Genomic DNA, 14645 nt, shown 5'->3' with positions numbered 1-14645 from the left:
CGGGGGGGGGGGGGGGGGGGGGGGGGGGGTCCTTGCCGAACAATGGCATCTCCATTCATTTCTAAGGGGAAAGGTGATTTGACATCTGTGTTGTTTTGTTCTTGGAACGAACACAGCACAACTCTTCTCAAGGCACAAACAAACATACAATAAAAACACATGCGAACCACCAAGAAAAGTGATTATTTGGCTTTCAATTCTCAAACTCAACAATGGTTCTTTGTGTATAGTTCTGTTTCAGTCCAAAAAGGAGCATGATTCACTTATAGTAATGTTAGCCTCACATTAACCCCCCCTTTGGGCAGCAAAGTAAGTTGACTCCAGCTGATGTTGTGCTGCACAGCTGTGAGCTCGTGTATGCGTTCCTCAGCCTTTCTCACAGCCACTGTCAGTGTGGTTATGCAATCACTGTTGCTCCCATACACCCGGAACAAGTGGAGGGTGAAGAAGGACTTAATGAGGTCTATTTGTGCACTCCACTCTTCCAAAATTCCCTCCCTGTCCACTCTCTACAAAAGGGATCCAAAATCAAACAATGAAACCACGCTTACTTTGATGAAACAAAATGTAAAGCAGTATTAACTTACTGTATACTTACCCACTAAGTAACTGCGTTAATGAATGTCTTTATATGTTGCCCACAATATACAAATTACCAGTATGCTAATGAGAACAAGAGTTGTATTATTTGGACATTCCAGATTTCAGTTGAGTTAGAAACATACCGATCCATTAGTAAAACACTCAAATTTTGAATTCTTTGCTGCACCTGTATTGGCGTGTCAAAATAACTGTGAGCCTTTCAAATAATGTGGAAGTTTTAATATCTTTACTTTTACTCAAGAACCCCCAATTGAGTGCCTCATTCTGGCACAGGTGAGTGCAAACAGCAGGTAAACAGACAGACGCAGCGGGCACCGAAGTTGGTTGCAAAATGTAAAAACAGTACAACCAACCATACATTTTTCCAAGTGTTCGGAGCACATAAGCAGCTCAGTTTCTGTGGAGAAATAAAATAAAAATCAATAAATCACATTTTAAGTTAAGAGGAAAAAAACAACAACCTAGTTAACAAGAGAGTAGAGGTGAAGCAAGTGAGGTGGTTTAAAGAAATACTTAACAATCACAGAAAATACACTAACATGCTTTGCCCACCCTAAAAACAATCCCAGTGAATAAAAACATGATTACGCTGAAAAAGGGCTGCATGATATCTTTGGATGGTGCCACACACAATTTAAGAAATAAATACACATTGTAATTACTATCCGGAACCCCAGCTGGCATCGACTGTTAGATCATTAAACATCGCTGAGGGTGGGGTGACATTCAAATCTGTGGTGGGATGGATGGAAGAATAGATGTCACACTGTAAATTAGTCTTGATAAAATTGACACCATCTATAAATAAACATTTGCAGGATTAATTTAGAACAGCACATGAAAGAGAATGATTAACGATATTGCAGAGTGGCTGAATTTATTTTAGCTTGAAAGATGTTTCCACAGGACCTTATGAGAGGGGAAAAATAGATATTGATCGTACTACCAGTCACAATGTAAAAATTTAAAATACAAATCACCATTAAACAAACATACCTCTTTCCCAAATTTCCTAAAGAAATGAAAGACAAGCCCTTCCAATGGTCACACAAGGCTTTGAACAAATTGCTCAATTAGTTAATTAGGAGAAAAACCGTAAAAATAAAGCGCATTTGAACAATTTGGCCTAAGATAACCACAGTCGGTCGGCATATAAGGAGAAAGGCAGCGTGTCCTCCATGCTGTGTTATCAACAAAATATACATTTAGTTACAAATTGTGAGATTATGTTGCACTTATACACACAGTTTAACAGTTTGAAAGAATCTTAGCATTTTTGTGTCCACACAATAAAAAGATCAAAGATTTTGCCAAACACAAAAACAAGAGCAGACACTCAGAGGAGATGGCACCTTGTGTCATTCCAGTGACTTGACCGAGAATGACATATCCTGAGATCCTCTAGCTCCAGCAGAAGACTATGTTCAGGCCAGTGCGAGCGTGACATTATTTTCATTTCAGAACGGTGGAGCAACGGGAGTGTCAACAAAGTCATCAATCATGCTTGCTTCAGACTGGAGCAAAAGACCTCTAGTCTATGACAACTTGTTCAGTGAATTTTGCCCCGATTCATCACATGATAACAGTTGCTTCACTGAGGATTTATCAAAATTCCCTTTTTTGTCCAAGCAAAAGAATATAGCCCTTCTGGAGGATTGGTATAATGTCAGTCAGATTCTCTGTCTTCCTCGATCATAATATTAAGGCATGCTAAGCGAGCGACAGCCATCCTGTGGTTGAACTATTTGTTGTTAAAGAGCTGCAGGTCGAGGCGGACCCACACTTCACCAGTGGATACCTCATGCAGCAGAAGACGTCTTGTTATGGCGCCCTTGGTCTCCAGCTCTTTCTTTATGGTTGCCACAGGAACCTCCGTCCGTCCTAGGAAATCTGAGAAGAGAAGAAACATTTTTTTGTGATTTTAATTTTTCTCCCCAAATTTGTTCTAAATAGGAATAGAAAAAAAAAGAGTTGCTCACCAAAATTTATTACCCCGCAAATTATTGAAACAATATGCTTACTCATCGATATTCAGGATGATATACAGTGAAGCACTTTTTTTGTTCCCAATATTTTATGTTTCAAGACCCACAGTCTTGAAGCATAAAAAAACAAAAACAAAAAGAAAATATAAAACAAAAAACATGGTTCACAGTTGGAACACGCAGCACAGTTATAAAAATAATTTAGCACGTAATTGTAAGTGTACTTATTTAAACACAAAATGACAGCATGAAGTACACAGAAAACGGTGAACAGAGTAGTGTTGGTTGTGTGCCTTTAAGAGGCGGGGCATGTTGGGGTTGGCTGCGACATCAATGAGTCTGTGTAAGTGAGCTCATTGTGAGACTGCTGAAAAGTGCAAAAATAAATAAACACACGCACACTATAATATAATGTATACTGTATATATATGTCTGTGTATATATATATATATATATATATATATATATATACAGTATATATACATGTGTGTGTGTGTGGGTGTGTGTGTGTGTGTGCATGTGTATATGTAAGGAGATTTCAATGAGCAAGGAAAAGTTACACAATCTCAATTTTTAAAAATATATTATCACCACAACAACAGCACTCTCTAAGACTTCCCATCTCAAAATGTACTGGATGTCATGAGGGTCGGTTTTGTGAAGAACTGACCATCAGGAGCAAACAGGTCCCTCTCATATATGGTGATGCTGAGGACGTCTTGGTAGATGTCCTTGATTTGGAAATGACAGTTGAAGTTCCACTTGGGGGACACGGTGTCAGTGAGCGTTCGGGACGTGAAGACCTGAGCTCCCATGGTCACTTCGCAGTAGGGATTAATTTTACCTGTAGCAGGGAGAGGACAGAAAGTATGACGAGGGTGAAAGAAAAACATCAGAGTTCATTTAAAAGCACTTAAAACATATTAAAACAATGGCTAATGGGCCGAACAAGAAGAACTAATGCAATTATGTTATTGTCAAAAGCCAGCCTATTTTGCAAGTGTTCACACTGACCATTGGACCTGAGCGCCTTCAGCTCTGTCGCTTCCAAGACTGTGACTTGGAGACGGCCGATTCCAGTTCCCTTCATGGATCGAGCTAAAAGTAAAAGCACGGAGTCATTCATCTACAGGGCCCGTCACATTTGAGGTAATATCGATATGAGTGTGTGAGGTGCATACAGTTGTAGGCCTTGTCCCGTTTTTTCTTTTCCTTCTCGATATATTCTTCAGACGCTGCCTTAATCTTCTGAACCCAGGCTGTCCTGCAAACACAAAAGGATCAAAATGATCATCAAAAAAGTTTGTGATATTCAGCTTCCGGGTATAAATTCAGGACGAACCTTAAATAATAGGCAGTTTAACTTTCGCAGTTCACTTTATTTGACCTTCTCTAAAATTTTGAATGCATTTGTTCACCATTTGAGGACTTTTGGCACAACATGCTGTCCTTTAGCAAGGAGGTGAATGGTAAAATTCACAACAGACGGACAGTATGTGTGTGTGCGTGTGGGCGCATCCATACCGTTCATTGACGTTGTCCGTCTTTAGTATGTAAACTGTGTCGATGTGCGAGATGTGGAAGATGGCTTCGTCACTTGAAGTATCCAGTTTGACCAGAACTTCATTGAGAAGAAGAGGCTGCAGGAAAACACAGTCCATGGATATCAACGCAAAAAAAAGAAAAAAAAGGGGAGTCAGGTTGACGCCCAGAACGAAATTGTCTATCTTACCGGCTTGTACATTTTGAGCTGTGCGCTGTTCTTGGTGCTGAACAGTTTATCAACGCCAGCTGAGGTGAATTGCTTCCCCGAGTTAGTCAAGAGTAGGAAGTCATTGAAGAGGAAGGCCCAAAGTTCCTTGTTGCTCTTTGCTTTGTACATCTTGCAAATATAATAAAGACAACTGCTAATTAAGATCCACACTGGAAAAGGAATCCAACTAATCTGAGCCAAAATATTAAATGAGGGCAGTGATAGTAGTTGGAACATTTGTCTGTCAGTTGAGACGGTTTAGCTAACATCAGTCACCTTGCCACTGTGGAGTAATTTTCTTGGGCCCAAACAGTTGGTGATAGAGTTAAAAACAATATTCTGTGGAAAGAGACAAAATAATTATTTTTTTCCAGTGGTGTGCGTCAATGTCAGTAATTTACATAAGAACTCAAAATGCATTTAATCATTTTCAATTTGGTAGAAGTTTCAACTCATCACCTCGGCTGCGCCATCACATATGACATGATTCTGAATCCACTCCAGCCGATCCGAGTTCTCCTTATCTCTCACGCCTTCATTGACCTGGTTGGCACAAAAGATCCATGTCAAAACAACCCAAAAAGCTTGAGTGTAAATGTCTCCTCAAATTGCTTTGTGGTACAATTACATACAGTAAGTCACTAAAATATGAAAATGCATGATGTTCATTCCACACCTGTTGACAGAGTTCCTCTGCCCGCTCCAAAGCTTCTTTCAGAGGACCTCTGTCGGCATGACCCTCCACAGTGCACTCCAGAATCTTTTGAAAGACAACACAAATAAGATTGTTTTCGCTTTTGTTCTTATTGGACACAATACGAGAAGCACGTGGACATGCTGAACGTACACTTTTGATGTGCAGTGGGTAGCGTGTGATCCTCTGCATGGGCTTGAGCAGGAAGCTGGACAGTGGCATCCCTTTACATCTGTGGTCTGTACCAATTTTCTGACAAATGACATCAAAGATAAGATTTGACAAACCACAAGTGGTTAGGTTTAATAGCACAAGCGCTCAATGAATGAAAGATTTAAGTCTTGGCAAAAGTTTTTTCCCTTTGAGCGTAGCGTGTGGGAATAACACATTCAGGTGTATCTGGGCGTGGTGGGACCCCTCTCCCACCCTTAAAAACATATAATCATATCATTCATTTATTTTTGTGAAATGAAGACAAACTCAAGAGAAGTGAAATTCTTTCTTAATTTCTTCATACAAATTTCATTTGGATTGATGCTCACAGATAATTTATTTCTTGTGTTGGTGAACGATTAGTTTAGTCAGTTATGATCACCAAAAGCTAGAAATATTTCACTGCGTCAGGTGACTGATTCTACACAATGAGTTTAACTTTATCCCCCTCAAATTAAACGACTGAAACACTCAATTCTCCACAATATTGTTATTTATCGAAATTAACTTCAATACAATAGGGCTGGGAAAAAAGTATTAGATGGAACAAAAGCACTTTAAAAAACGAGTGTAAATTATATAGATTCCTGTACTCATTGGAAATGGCTTTTTTTCCATCACATAATTTTTATACTACACAATAAGAGAAGGGCTGTGTAATTATTGTTAATTTCGTGTAAAAATATAGGCTTGAAAATGTATACATTTAGGACAGGGGTCACCAACTCAGCTTGTCAATGAGCTGATCATTTGAATCAGGTGTATTAGTGGAGGGAACCATAAAATATTCAGGACAGGGTTCCTAGAGGACTGGCGCTGGTTATCCATGAAATTAGGATGTATACAGAAACAAGTACCGTATGTCTTCTCAGTGACGTGGAGGTCGCAAGAGGCCCTCCCCCCTACCTTGAGGAATGTCTTGAAGTCGGGCTCGTTGTCGGTGCGAGTCTGCAGCAGCGCGGCTCCTTTAATTTGACACGAGCAGAAGTGGATGTACGGCTGCATGTGGGACAGCTCGGCAACCAGGATATCTCCCACTTTCTGCACTGGCATGTTCTCACCGCCGCTCTTCTTTCGAACAGACAACGCCCTAAAAAAAAATGTAATCCATACTGTAAGGATTGAAGCACACAAAAGATATTTGTAAAACATTCTAATGGATGTGGCACTCACTTGAGAAGCTTAGTGTTGCAGGCAATCAGTTCTTTCCAGTTGGCAAAGATCATGTTCATCTCTGATTTATTCAGTCGTCCAGATTCCAACATGGGCTTATAGAAAACCTAAAAGGAGAACCAGAAATATTTGCCCCGCAGACATATAGTTAAGAGGGTTTGTTTTGTCACACCTCAACCACTGTCTGCAAGTCCTCAACATATCTCTCCTCAGTCTGTAGCAGCTCATGAATGTAGCCTTGCCTCTTCTTCTCGAGCGGGCTCAGAGAGTCAAAGCTGGTCAGGTCTGCACACCCTACAGCACACATAAAACACACACAAGACGGGGTATTTTGGATGCAAAAACAAAGAAAAAAATTAAGATAAAAATGTCAATCACTATAACTGATCACTTTTACTAAACCACAGCAGCAATTTAACAATGCATACACTGCCTCCACATGGCCGTCTACGCAAAAAGGTAATCTGGCCACGATTCGAGCTTTCTGTTGGGAACAATGGCAACACAACGGGTGTATACTTACCATGATTTAACTTTTGTGAGCAGCCCAAACTCACGGTTGTCCTTTCAGCTTCCCTAACCACACACTCACTGTCTACCTTATCCCAAAGGTTCAAAAATTGAAATCTGGTCTCCAAAGTCATCACCTGACATATGTAACACGTAAATGCCTTAAAAAAATTGGGAAAAAAAGTACTTTCCTCAGTCCTCGTCTACACAAACGAATTGTCAGGCTCGTCAACCCTGTGTCTTTGTCTCTCTCACCTTCCGGCTGTTTTCTCCATGTTGATGGTGACAGATTACAAATGTTTCCATGCGCAAAATAAATCTGTTTGTACCAAAACACTGAGAGGGATTCTTTCTTTAGTTCATGGTGGCATGTTCGGAGCAGAAAGAGTGTTGAGTTTGTTTTACAGCCATCCAAAAAATATCATTTTAGATATTTGAAACTGGCAAAAAACCTCTTGAGAATAAATAAATATCTATACATATATATGCAAATTGAAAATTGGTCCTTTAACAATCATCAACCGGGGGTTCTTGAAACAGTCAGGTGGTTGTTTCCCTTCAGTGTATTCTATCTTAATCATGTTGCTGATTCACAAAAACATGTATGCATGCACCTACACACACACACACACACACCACACAAACGCACGTGAACAATATGCAGGAATAATCACACTAACACTTAAGTGTGAAATTCAACAAAGCTTTAATGTTTTAAGGCAGAACCCAAAGAAAATAAATACATCATTCCGATCAGTGCTTTTTACCCTGTTTTCTTGAAGCTTTAAATCTGAAGAGAGCTTGGAATACATGAGTGAGATCAATCAGAAGGAATTAAAAAATAAAATTAAAATCTATGCTTTAGCACAGCGTGGCAGTGCACTAGACACAGGTTTTCCCTCAAGCTTGCACGCTGTTAATAAAAATCAATGTTGTAGTCTTGTAGGCAAACATTATTAAGCTTCCACTTTTACTGAGGATAACCTAAAGAAGGCACGAACAAACGTCAAGGCATCCCTGTGAGATAAATTGTAAATCCCCCCAAAAAGAGAGAATAGATGCTGAGCAAGAAGGAAGTAGAAGAAGTTGGGTGGAAAACACCTGAGGGACAAAAGTAATAACCATAGCGAGACCCACTATCAGTCTCTCTCTCTCTGCATAATTGTTTTAAAAAAGGCACAAAGGTGTATTGCATCAGAAACCTCAAAAGCCTCCGAGAGCTACAAGAAGCCCAGAAAAGATTACAGTACATAAATGAGAGTAGTCATGAGTTTGGGTGGGACAGTCCAGGTGCCCAAATGCTACTCCATCAGAGCAGTGTGCAATAATAGTGGGTCTCTCTGAAGTCAGAAGGAAAGGAGGTGGAGCCCGTTTTACCATCCTAGAAGGAGACAAGAGGGCGAGTGGGTGGGAGGGCAACAAATAGGGGAATGAGGAAAGGAGAGAAGATTGTCAACAAGAAGCGCAACAGAGGAAGAGATAGGGATGAAAAGGAGAGCTTCAAATCCAACAACCAGATAGAACTCTGGTTCTGACGTATAAGATTCCAGCTGATGCAGTGAGGAAAAAAAAGTCTCCTTAACTCATGAGTTGTTGGGCAGCATGGTTGAAGGGGAGTGGAGTGGCCATCTAGCAATAGGAAGATTCCGGCTCCCCTCAGACCTGCCGAAGTATCCTTGAGGAAGATACTGAACCCCCAAGTTGCTCCTGATGCCGTGACATCAATGTGAGTTTCCCTACAGCGGGACTGTAAGGAATTGCCTTGATGTTTTATTCTGAAACCTGTGTTGAGTATTAGGTATGCATAAGACAGTGGAACCTCTAAAATCCAACCCACCTGGGGTTGTATTATCCACAGCTGGATTTCACATTTTGGGGGAAAATAGGCCTTAATTGTGCACAAGATTGCCTTCATGCACAAGTTTAAATGGGAGGACACAGCTAATCTTAACCTAACTTTACCTACTATTATTGGAGTAAAAGAATAAAGCTGCATTTAGTCTTACTTTGAAACAGCAACCCATGTTTGCCATTCATTGGTTGAGTGGACACGTTTTTTTTTTTATTTGTTCCACTGATAACCTACTTCTGGTGAGAAAGATTCGATGATGGCAACAGTTTGACCCTGGATGGATTACTTCAATTTCCTTTATAAGGACAACCCCCCCCCCCCAAAAAAAATTAAAATGAACATTTAAAAAAAATCAGAGGTTGCTTTTTGCTAAGACAAATTGTGCTTGAATTTTAAAGGTTCCACTGTAAAATATTGTCGTTGGTTTGATATTTACTTGGCTCTACTTTTGGACAATCAGCATCTAGCAATGTATAATTATTATCAACAAAGTATTGGTTTGTGTGTTGCGCAAGAGGATGTTATCCAGAAGAAGAGTGGATGCAAAGTGCATCGACAATAGAACAGCGTCCACAAGCCACTTGAAACATGCTTACGTGGAGAGAAAGTTTCATTGTTTCTTTTTACTACTGATAGGAGTACGACTTGAGAGTGCGGTCATGTGTAAGTGCATTACTTACACTGGCGACTTTGGTCACCGTCTCCCGTGGTCATCTTAATGTAATTGGTGGGGAACAAGCCAGTAGCCCCATTGACTTCGCCCTTCCACCAGTCAGGGTCGCTCTTGTCAAGGACAGTGATCAGCTGATTCGCTGAGAAGCTCAGCTCGTCCTTGTTGGCCGCTGTGTAGTCGTATATGGCGATCACCTGACACACTCCTAGACGAGAGGACATTGTCAATGAGCCCAAGTTCAAAAACCTCGCCAACTGTTTCATATCCAAGATCCACAGTTGTTTTTCAAACAGATAAATTGTCATTTTAACAAACACGAGTATAGGTTAGTTATTATGATAATTATTATTATTATTATAAGTACAAAACCCTATCAAAAACTGAGGACCTATTGTATTTACTTTAGCTGTGAAAGTGTGCACATTTTACCTGACTGGACTGCTGGTGTGGATTTGCCACTACTCGACCCCAATATCTGGATATGTGAGGAAGGAAACCAGCCCTTCTGCCGCTTTTTACCACGGGCCTGTTACAAAACACAAATGCAAAGAAAACTATCAAAACTTCCAGCAGACAAGAGCAACACCTTGCCTTAGTGCCAGCTTTAAATGGACAACTTCAAGTATACTTTTAAAATCATTTAAGATAAGATAAGATATCCTTTATTCGTCCCACACTGGGGAAATTGGTGTAGTCTACTGTCCAGAAGTAGATCACTTCAGCACGACTGACCTGCAGCTCTCCAAGCCACCAACCCGACTTGTCCTTGCTGAGGACGACAACAAGTTGGCCATTCTCCAGGTTCAGCTGCCCGGGTACAGAGGTGAAATGGGCTCTGGCCACCTTGCCAATCTCTGTGCAAGAAGAAATAGCAGCAAACTTTAGGGTTAAAAAAAAAAGTTATGACATGAAAAGTGTCATATAACAATAGGAGTAAAAAATGCTGACCTGGCTTTTTCGCAGTTGTGCTCGTCTAAGAAACACATAAAATGTTTTTAAAGATCCATATAATTTGTGTTATCAACAAGAGCGGTGTTGAAAAATCCTTACATCTGCCTCCTTAGGTTTGACGTAGGAGCCAGGAAAGACACCCAAACGGTCGCCAATGGCACCGTTCCACCACTCTGCATCTTTCTTGGTCACCAAGATCACATCCCCTTCTCTAAATGTCAGATCTGAAGGCTCTGATGACTCATACGGGTATAACGCCACATACTCTAGAGAGCAAAAGTGATGGAAAGCTTGAAGCCAGCAATCGGGCTGTAACCACGGTAATGCAAAATAACACCTTTAAGAAAGCACAGGTTAATATTAAACATGACTGTCCGAATTAAGTACCGGTACACCAAGTATTCTTAAATGCACTCACGTTGAGACTATAATGATTACACACAAATGATCTAAAATCATGCTTTTTTCCCTTCTTGTTTAGATGAAATTTCTATTAAATTCCTGCTCAATGGTACGAGTTCCACGGTATTTGGTTTAACTTTGTTGGTTGTGTCATAAAGGTATTTGTGTGTGAATGTGCCTGCTGTGAGAATTTAATTTCTCAAGTGATGAACAACATACAGCGTCTATCCAATATAAATTCAGAGCTTTATCAAACGTTTTGATCATAAAGTTGGCTTTTGGGTTGCCACTAATGCCGTTGCTCTAATACACTAAATAGCATTCATTCTCACTGAATCTCACCTTCAAATTGCTGATTACTGCTCGTCTCTGCGCCAGTGGATGTGGAGTTCATGCTGTGAACACAAATGCACAGAAATAAATTACAAACCCCCTATGAAATGTGTTAAACATCAATAAAAACAGAATACAATAGGAAAAGAACCATCCAAACTGTTATGGATGCATAGTTCAAAAGCTAGCATGCGTGATGGTATCGGGTGTGTATGTGCCAATGACATGGGTAACTTACACATTTGTAAATACATCATTAAAGGTACCGTACATGCAGGTTTTGGTAGAACATATGTTGTCATCCAAGCAAGGTCTTATTTCTGCTTATTTCAGAAAGACAATACCAAATACCACATGCTGTGCAGTGTTACAACAGCATGGCTTTGGAACGAAAGAGAATGACTGGCCTGCCTGCATTCCGGACTTGTCTCCCACTGACAATTTGTGGCGCATTATGAGGTATGAAGTATGACCACCTAGACCCTTGACTGTTGAATAGCTGAAGCTGTACATCAAGCAAGAATGGGGAAAAATTTCCACCCACAAAACTTGAACAATTTGTGTCAGTTCCCAAACGTTTATTCAATGTTGTTTCAAGCAAAGGTGATGTCACACAGTGGTAAACATGACCCTGTGCCAGTTTTTTTTTTTAAACGTATTGCGGCCATAAAATCAAAAGATAATTATTTGCTAAAAACAATGAAGTACATACATGCGTATCTTGTCTTTATTACCTTTGGAGAGCATTTGATTAAATATAGGTTGGACATGTATTGCTAATCATTGTATTATGTTTTTATTTATGTTGAACACAATGGCACTACTTCAATGGAATCGGGGTTGTATAATAACTTAACAACAGGGTTTTCATCTCACAGAGCGGTTAAAAATTACCGGTATATAAAGTTAAGTTTTAATGTTTAGTCCTAGAGTTGCTAAAAAAAACTTACTGTGTTATGGCTTGATTTTATCTATTGTGGAAAGAGCTACAAGGTTATGAGTGAGTAGTGGGTTTATGTCAGCGGAAACAATGATTTGATCGTGTAACTTCTTTGCTATGGAGGTTTAAAAAAAAAAAGAATCACTTTTATAATATGTTAAAGACAACAGGACCCCTGTTCCTTTTTGTGTGTATTTGAATACATACGCTGAATTGTCATCATCACCCAGAAGTGTGACGTAGGACTTTGGGAACCAGCCTTGTTCTCCGTTCAGGTTTCCCAACCACCAGCTGTCCTGCTGTTCCAGCACCTGAATCACATCGTCCTTATCAAAGTTCAGATGGTTGTCTGTCTTTGCTGTCCAAGAGCATAGGGCCTGGGCGAGCAGGTTCCCTACCACCTGCTGATAAAAGACAAATGTTAGTATCTAGTTAAGTTTAGACACTGAAAATGTGTTTTCAAAGTGGTACAGTTCAGATTGGCCTAACATGGTATGATTTGGAATGGTAAACTTTCAGTTCCTCCAGGGAAGCTGACTCAGCTTGATCGTATGATATCATTGTAGTGTAATGAATAAACAAAGACGACTTAAGATCGTAAACAAAATACAATTATGCAGCTCTTTGTTTCTTTCTTTTGGGATGGGTTATGATATCTTTTTACAAAGAAAACCTACAAATCCCAACCACACAAATTGTGCTGCTCGATGGGAATCTGATAAAAACGACCAAAAATGTCTTACCTGTCCCTGTGTGTCAGAGTGGGTGAGGTTTGGCGAATGTGTTGGGGTAAAGGCAGATTTCGTCCCAGATGCCTTTGCTGCTTCAAGAGCATTCGAGAGCTGCGACTGGATGGGCAATTTTACTGGTGGCGCAGGGGTTGTCAAGTCCGATTGGGCCACCCTCTCCACGTAGCTCTTTGGGAACCAACCCATCAGACCCTGCCTGCTCCCATACAACCAACCCTCCTCTGGCTCAACAGTCTCATCCACCTGATTGATGAGGGCAGAAAGTGGAAGTGAGGAAGATGGGGTTAAATTAAATTTCACAAAGACTCAAAAATATAATAATCTTTGTATAAAACTATCCAATCCTATATAGTTAGCCTAGGTGGAAAGCTATCATTGATTTGATCTTTGAAGCCAGCCCTTGTGAGGCATATTGCAATTGTACCTCAATGATTTCATCTGCGTTAAAAGTGAGCTCTTCGTGGTTTCGCGCAGTAAACGGATAAAGTGCCCTGAAGGGCGTAAGAATCACAGACTTCCTGCGTTGCGTGGCCCTTGGTTGCCGGCCTATGGTTGGACATGAGGAATGAGAATTAAACAAAGAAAATCCCCTTTTCTTTCATCAGAAAACATTCCATTATCATACTATACTGATGGCAAAGTGTTTATTTACCTTTCCTCTCCTCCAGTCCTCTAAGGAGAGAGTTCAACTTCTCTTGAATGTCAACCTTGCCTCCTCCACTTGATGGATGCTCCTTTTTCTTTATCTCCTCCTCTGGCACCTTTCTTTTTCTATCCTCCTCTGCTCTTTTTCTTTCCTCCTCACGCCGTCTCCACTCCTCCTCTTGTTGCTGCTGAAGCTTTCGTTTCTCTTCCTCCCTCTTTCGCCACTCCTCTTCCTGCTGCTCTTTTCTCCTTCGCTCCTCCTCCGACCTCCTCCTCTCCTCAGAATCTCGGATGGCTGCCTGGGCTGCCCTCTGTCTGCGCCTTTCCTCCTCCACCCGCTCTGTCTCCTTTCTTCGTTCTTCTTCAAGCCGCCTCTTCTCCTCTGCCTCCTGCTCTCGCTTCCTTTGACGTTCTTCCTCGAGCCTCCTTCTCTCCTCCTCCCGCTTCTGTCGCTCCTCCTCTTCTTTCCTTCTCCTTTCCTCCATCCTTTTATCCTCCTCCAGCTTCCTCCTCTCAGCCTCCAACTGCCTCCTCTCCTCCTCCAGTTTTCTCCTCTCTTCTTCCTGCCTGTGTCTCTCCGCTTGCCTCTGGCGTTCCTCCTCCTCCCTTTTCTTCCTCTCCTCTTCCTCTCTGCGCTTACGCTCCGCCTCCTGCTTTGCCCTGAGCTCTCGTTCGGCCTCTAACTTTGCTGCTTGGATGAGAGCCTGTCTTTCTTTCTCCTCCTCCTCCCTTTGCTTGGCCTCACGCTCCTCCTGGAGTCTCCTCTGGCGCTCCTCCTCATCCCTCCTCAACTTCTCCTTCCACTGACGCTCCTTTTCTAGCTTGATAAGCCTGCGAAGCAGATGAAAACACGAATGTGAGAATCGTACAGCAGGTGTGGTGACATTTCACTTGTAAAAATGTGTCAAAGACCTTTGAGCTTCCTCCTCTTGGCGCCTCCTTTCTTCTTCCAGCTTCCTCCTCTCCTCATGCTCCTGTTTTCTCCGAATCAGCTCTTGCCTTTTGTCCTCTTTGATGCTTCGCAGGTTCTCAAGTGCTGCTTGCTGCTTTTGCTGGCTCTCCTTTAGTTCCTGATGTACATGAAAACGGGGTGGTGTGACTCGACTGACACAAGTGAGTTCGTGGCTGAACAAAATGGGCACAAATACATGAGTGTTAAAAGATGGCGG

General features: G+C 41.3%; 1 protein-coding gene and 1 long non-coding RNA gene across 8 annotated transcripts in view; one reads left to right on the top strand and one right to left on the bottom strand.

Annotated features, from left to right (window-relative positions):
• Positions 1–807: 807 nt before the first annotated feature.
• Positions 808–14645, bottom strand: part of itsn2b (intersectin 2b) — a 30090-nt gene continuing 16252 nt past the window's right edge. For 5 of the 7 annotated variants that reach the window (XM_052064123.1, XM_052064121.1, XM_052064120.1 and 2 more), the window contains 23 exons: positions 14389–14546; positions 13484–14307; positions 13256–13377; positions 12826–13074; positions 12290–12486; positions 11152–11204; positions 10507–10673; positions 10189–10335; positions 9886–9982; positions 9464–9661; positions 6594–6715; positions 6422–6528; positions 6155–6338; positions 5189–5287; positions 5018–5101; positions 4801–4884; positions 4618–4680; positions 4321–4470; positions 4113–4228; positions 3770–3852; positions 3603–3686; positions 3259–3432; positions 808–2493 (listed from right to left, as the gene is read on the bottom strand). In XM_052064123.1, the coding sequence (XP_051920083.1) occupies positions 2345–2493; positions 3259–3432; positions 3603–3686; positions 3770–3852; positions 4113–4228; positions 4321–4470; positions 4618–4680; positions 4801–4884; positions 5018–5101; positions 5189–5287; positions 6155–6338; positions 6422–6528; positions 6594–6715; positions 9464–9661; positions 9886–9982; positions 10189–10335; positions 10507–10673; positions 11152–11204; positions 12290–12486; positions 12826–13074; positions 13256–13377; positions 13484–14307; positions 14389–14546 (3711 nt within the window). In that variant the 3' untranslated portion in view covers positions 808–2344. Of the gene's footprint in view, positions 2494–3258; positions 3433–3602; positions 3687–3769; positions 3853–4112; positions 4229–4320; positions 4471–4617; positions 4681–4800; positions 4885–5017; positions 5102–5188; positions 5288–6154; positions 6339–6421; positions 6529–6593; positions 6716–9463; positions 9662–9885; positions 9983–10188; positions 10336–10404; positions 10430–10506; positions 10674–11151; positions 11205–12289; positions 12487–12825; positions 13075–13255; positions 13378–13483; positions 14308–14388; positions 14547–14645 lie in introns of all 7 variants that reach the window. The other 2 variants (XM_052064122.1, XM_052064126.1) reach the window with 2 other exon arrangements.
• Positions 7868–8534, top strand: LOC127599909 (uncharacterized). Its single transcript, XR_007962211.1, has 2 exons — positions 7868–8073; positions 8293–8534. It is a non-coding gene; the product is annotated as an uncharacterized LOC127599909 (long non-coding RNA).

This window comes from Hippocampus zosterae, chromosome 4 (genome assembly GCF_025434085.1).
Source record: "Hippocampus zosterae strain Florida chromosome 4, ASM2543408v3, whole genome shotgun sequence".
NCBI lineage: Eukaryota > Metazoa > Chordata > Actinopteri > Syngnathiformes > Syngnathidae > Hippocampus > Hippocampus zosterae.
Note: the sequence above shows the minus strand (reverse complement) of the source record. Positions and strands in the feature narration are given on the sequence as shown.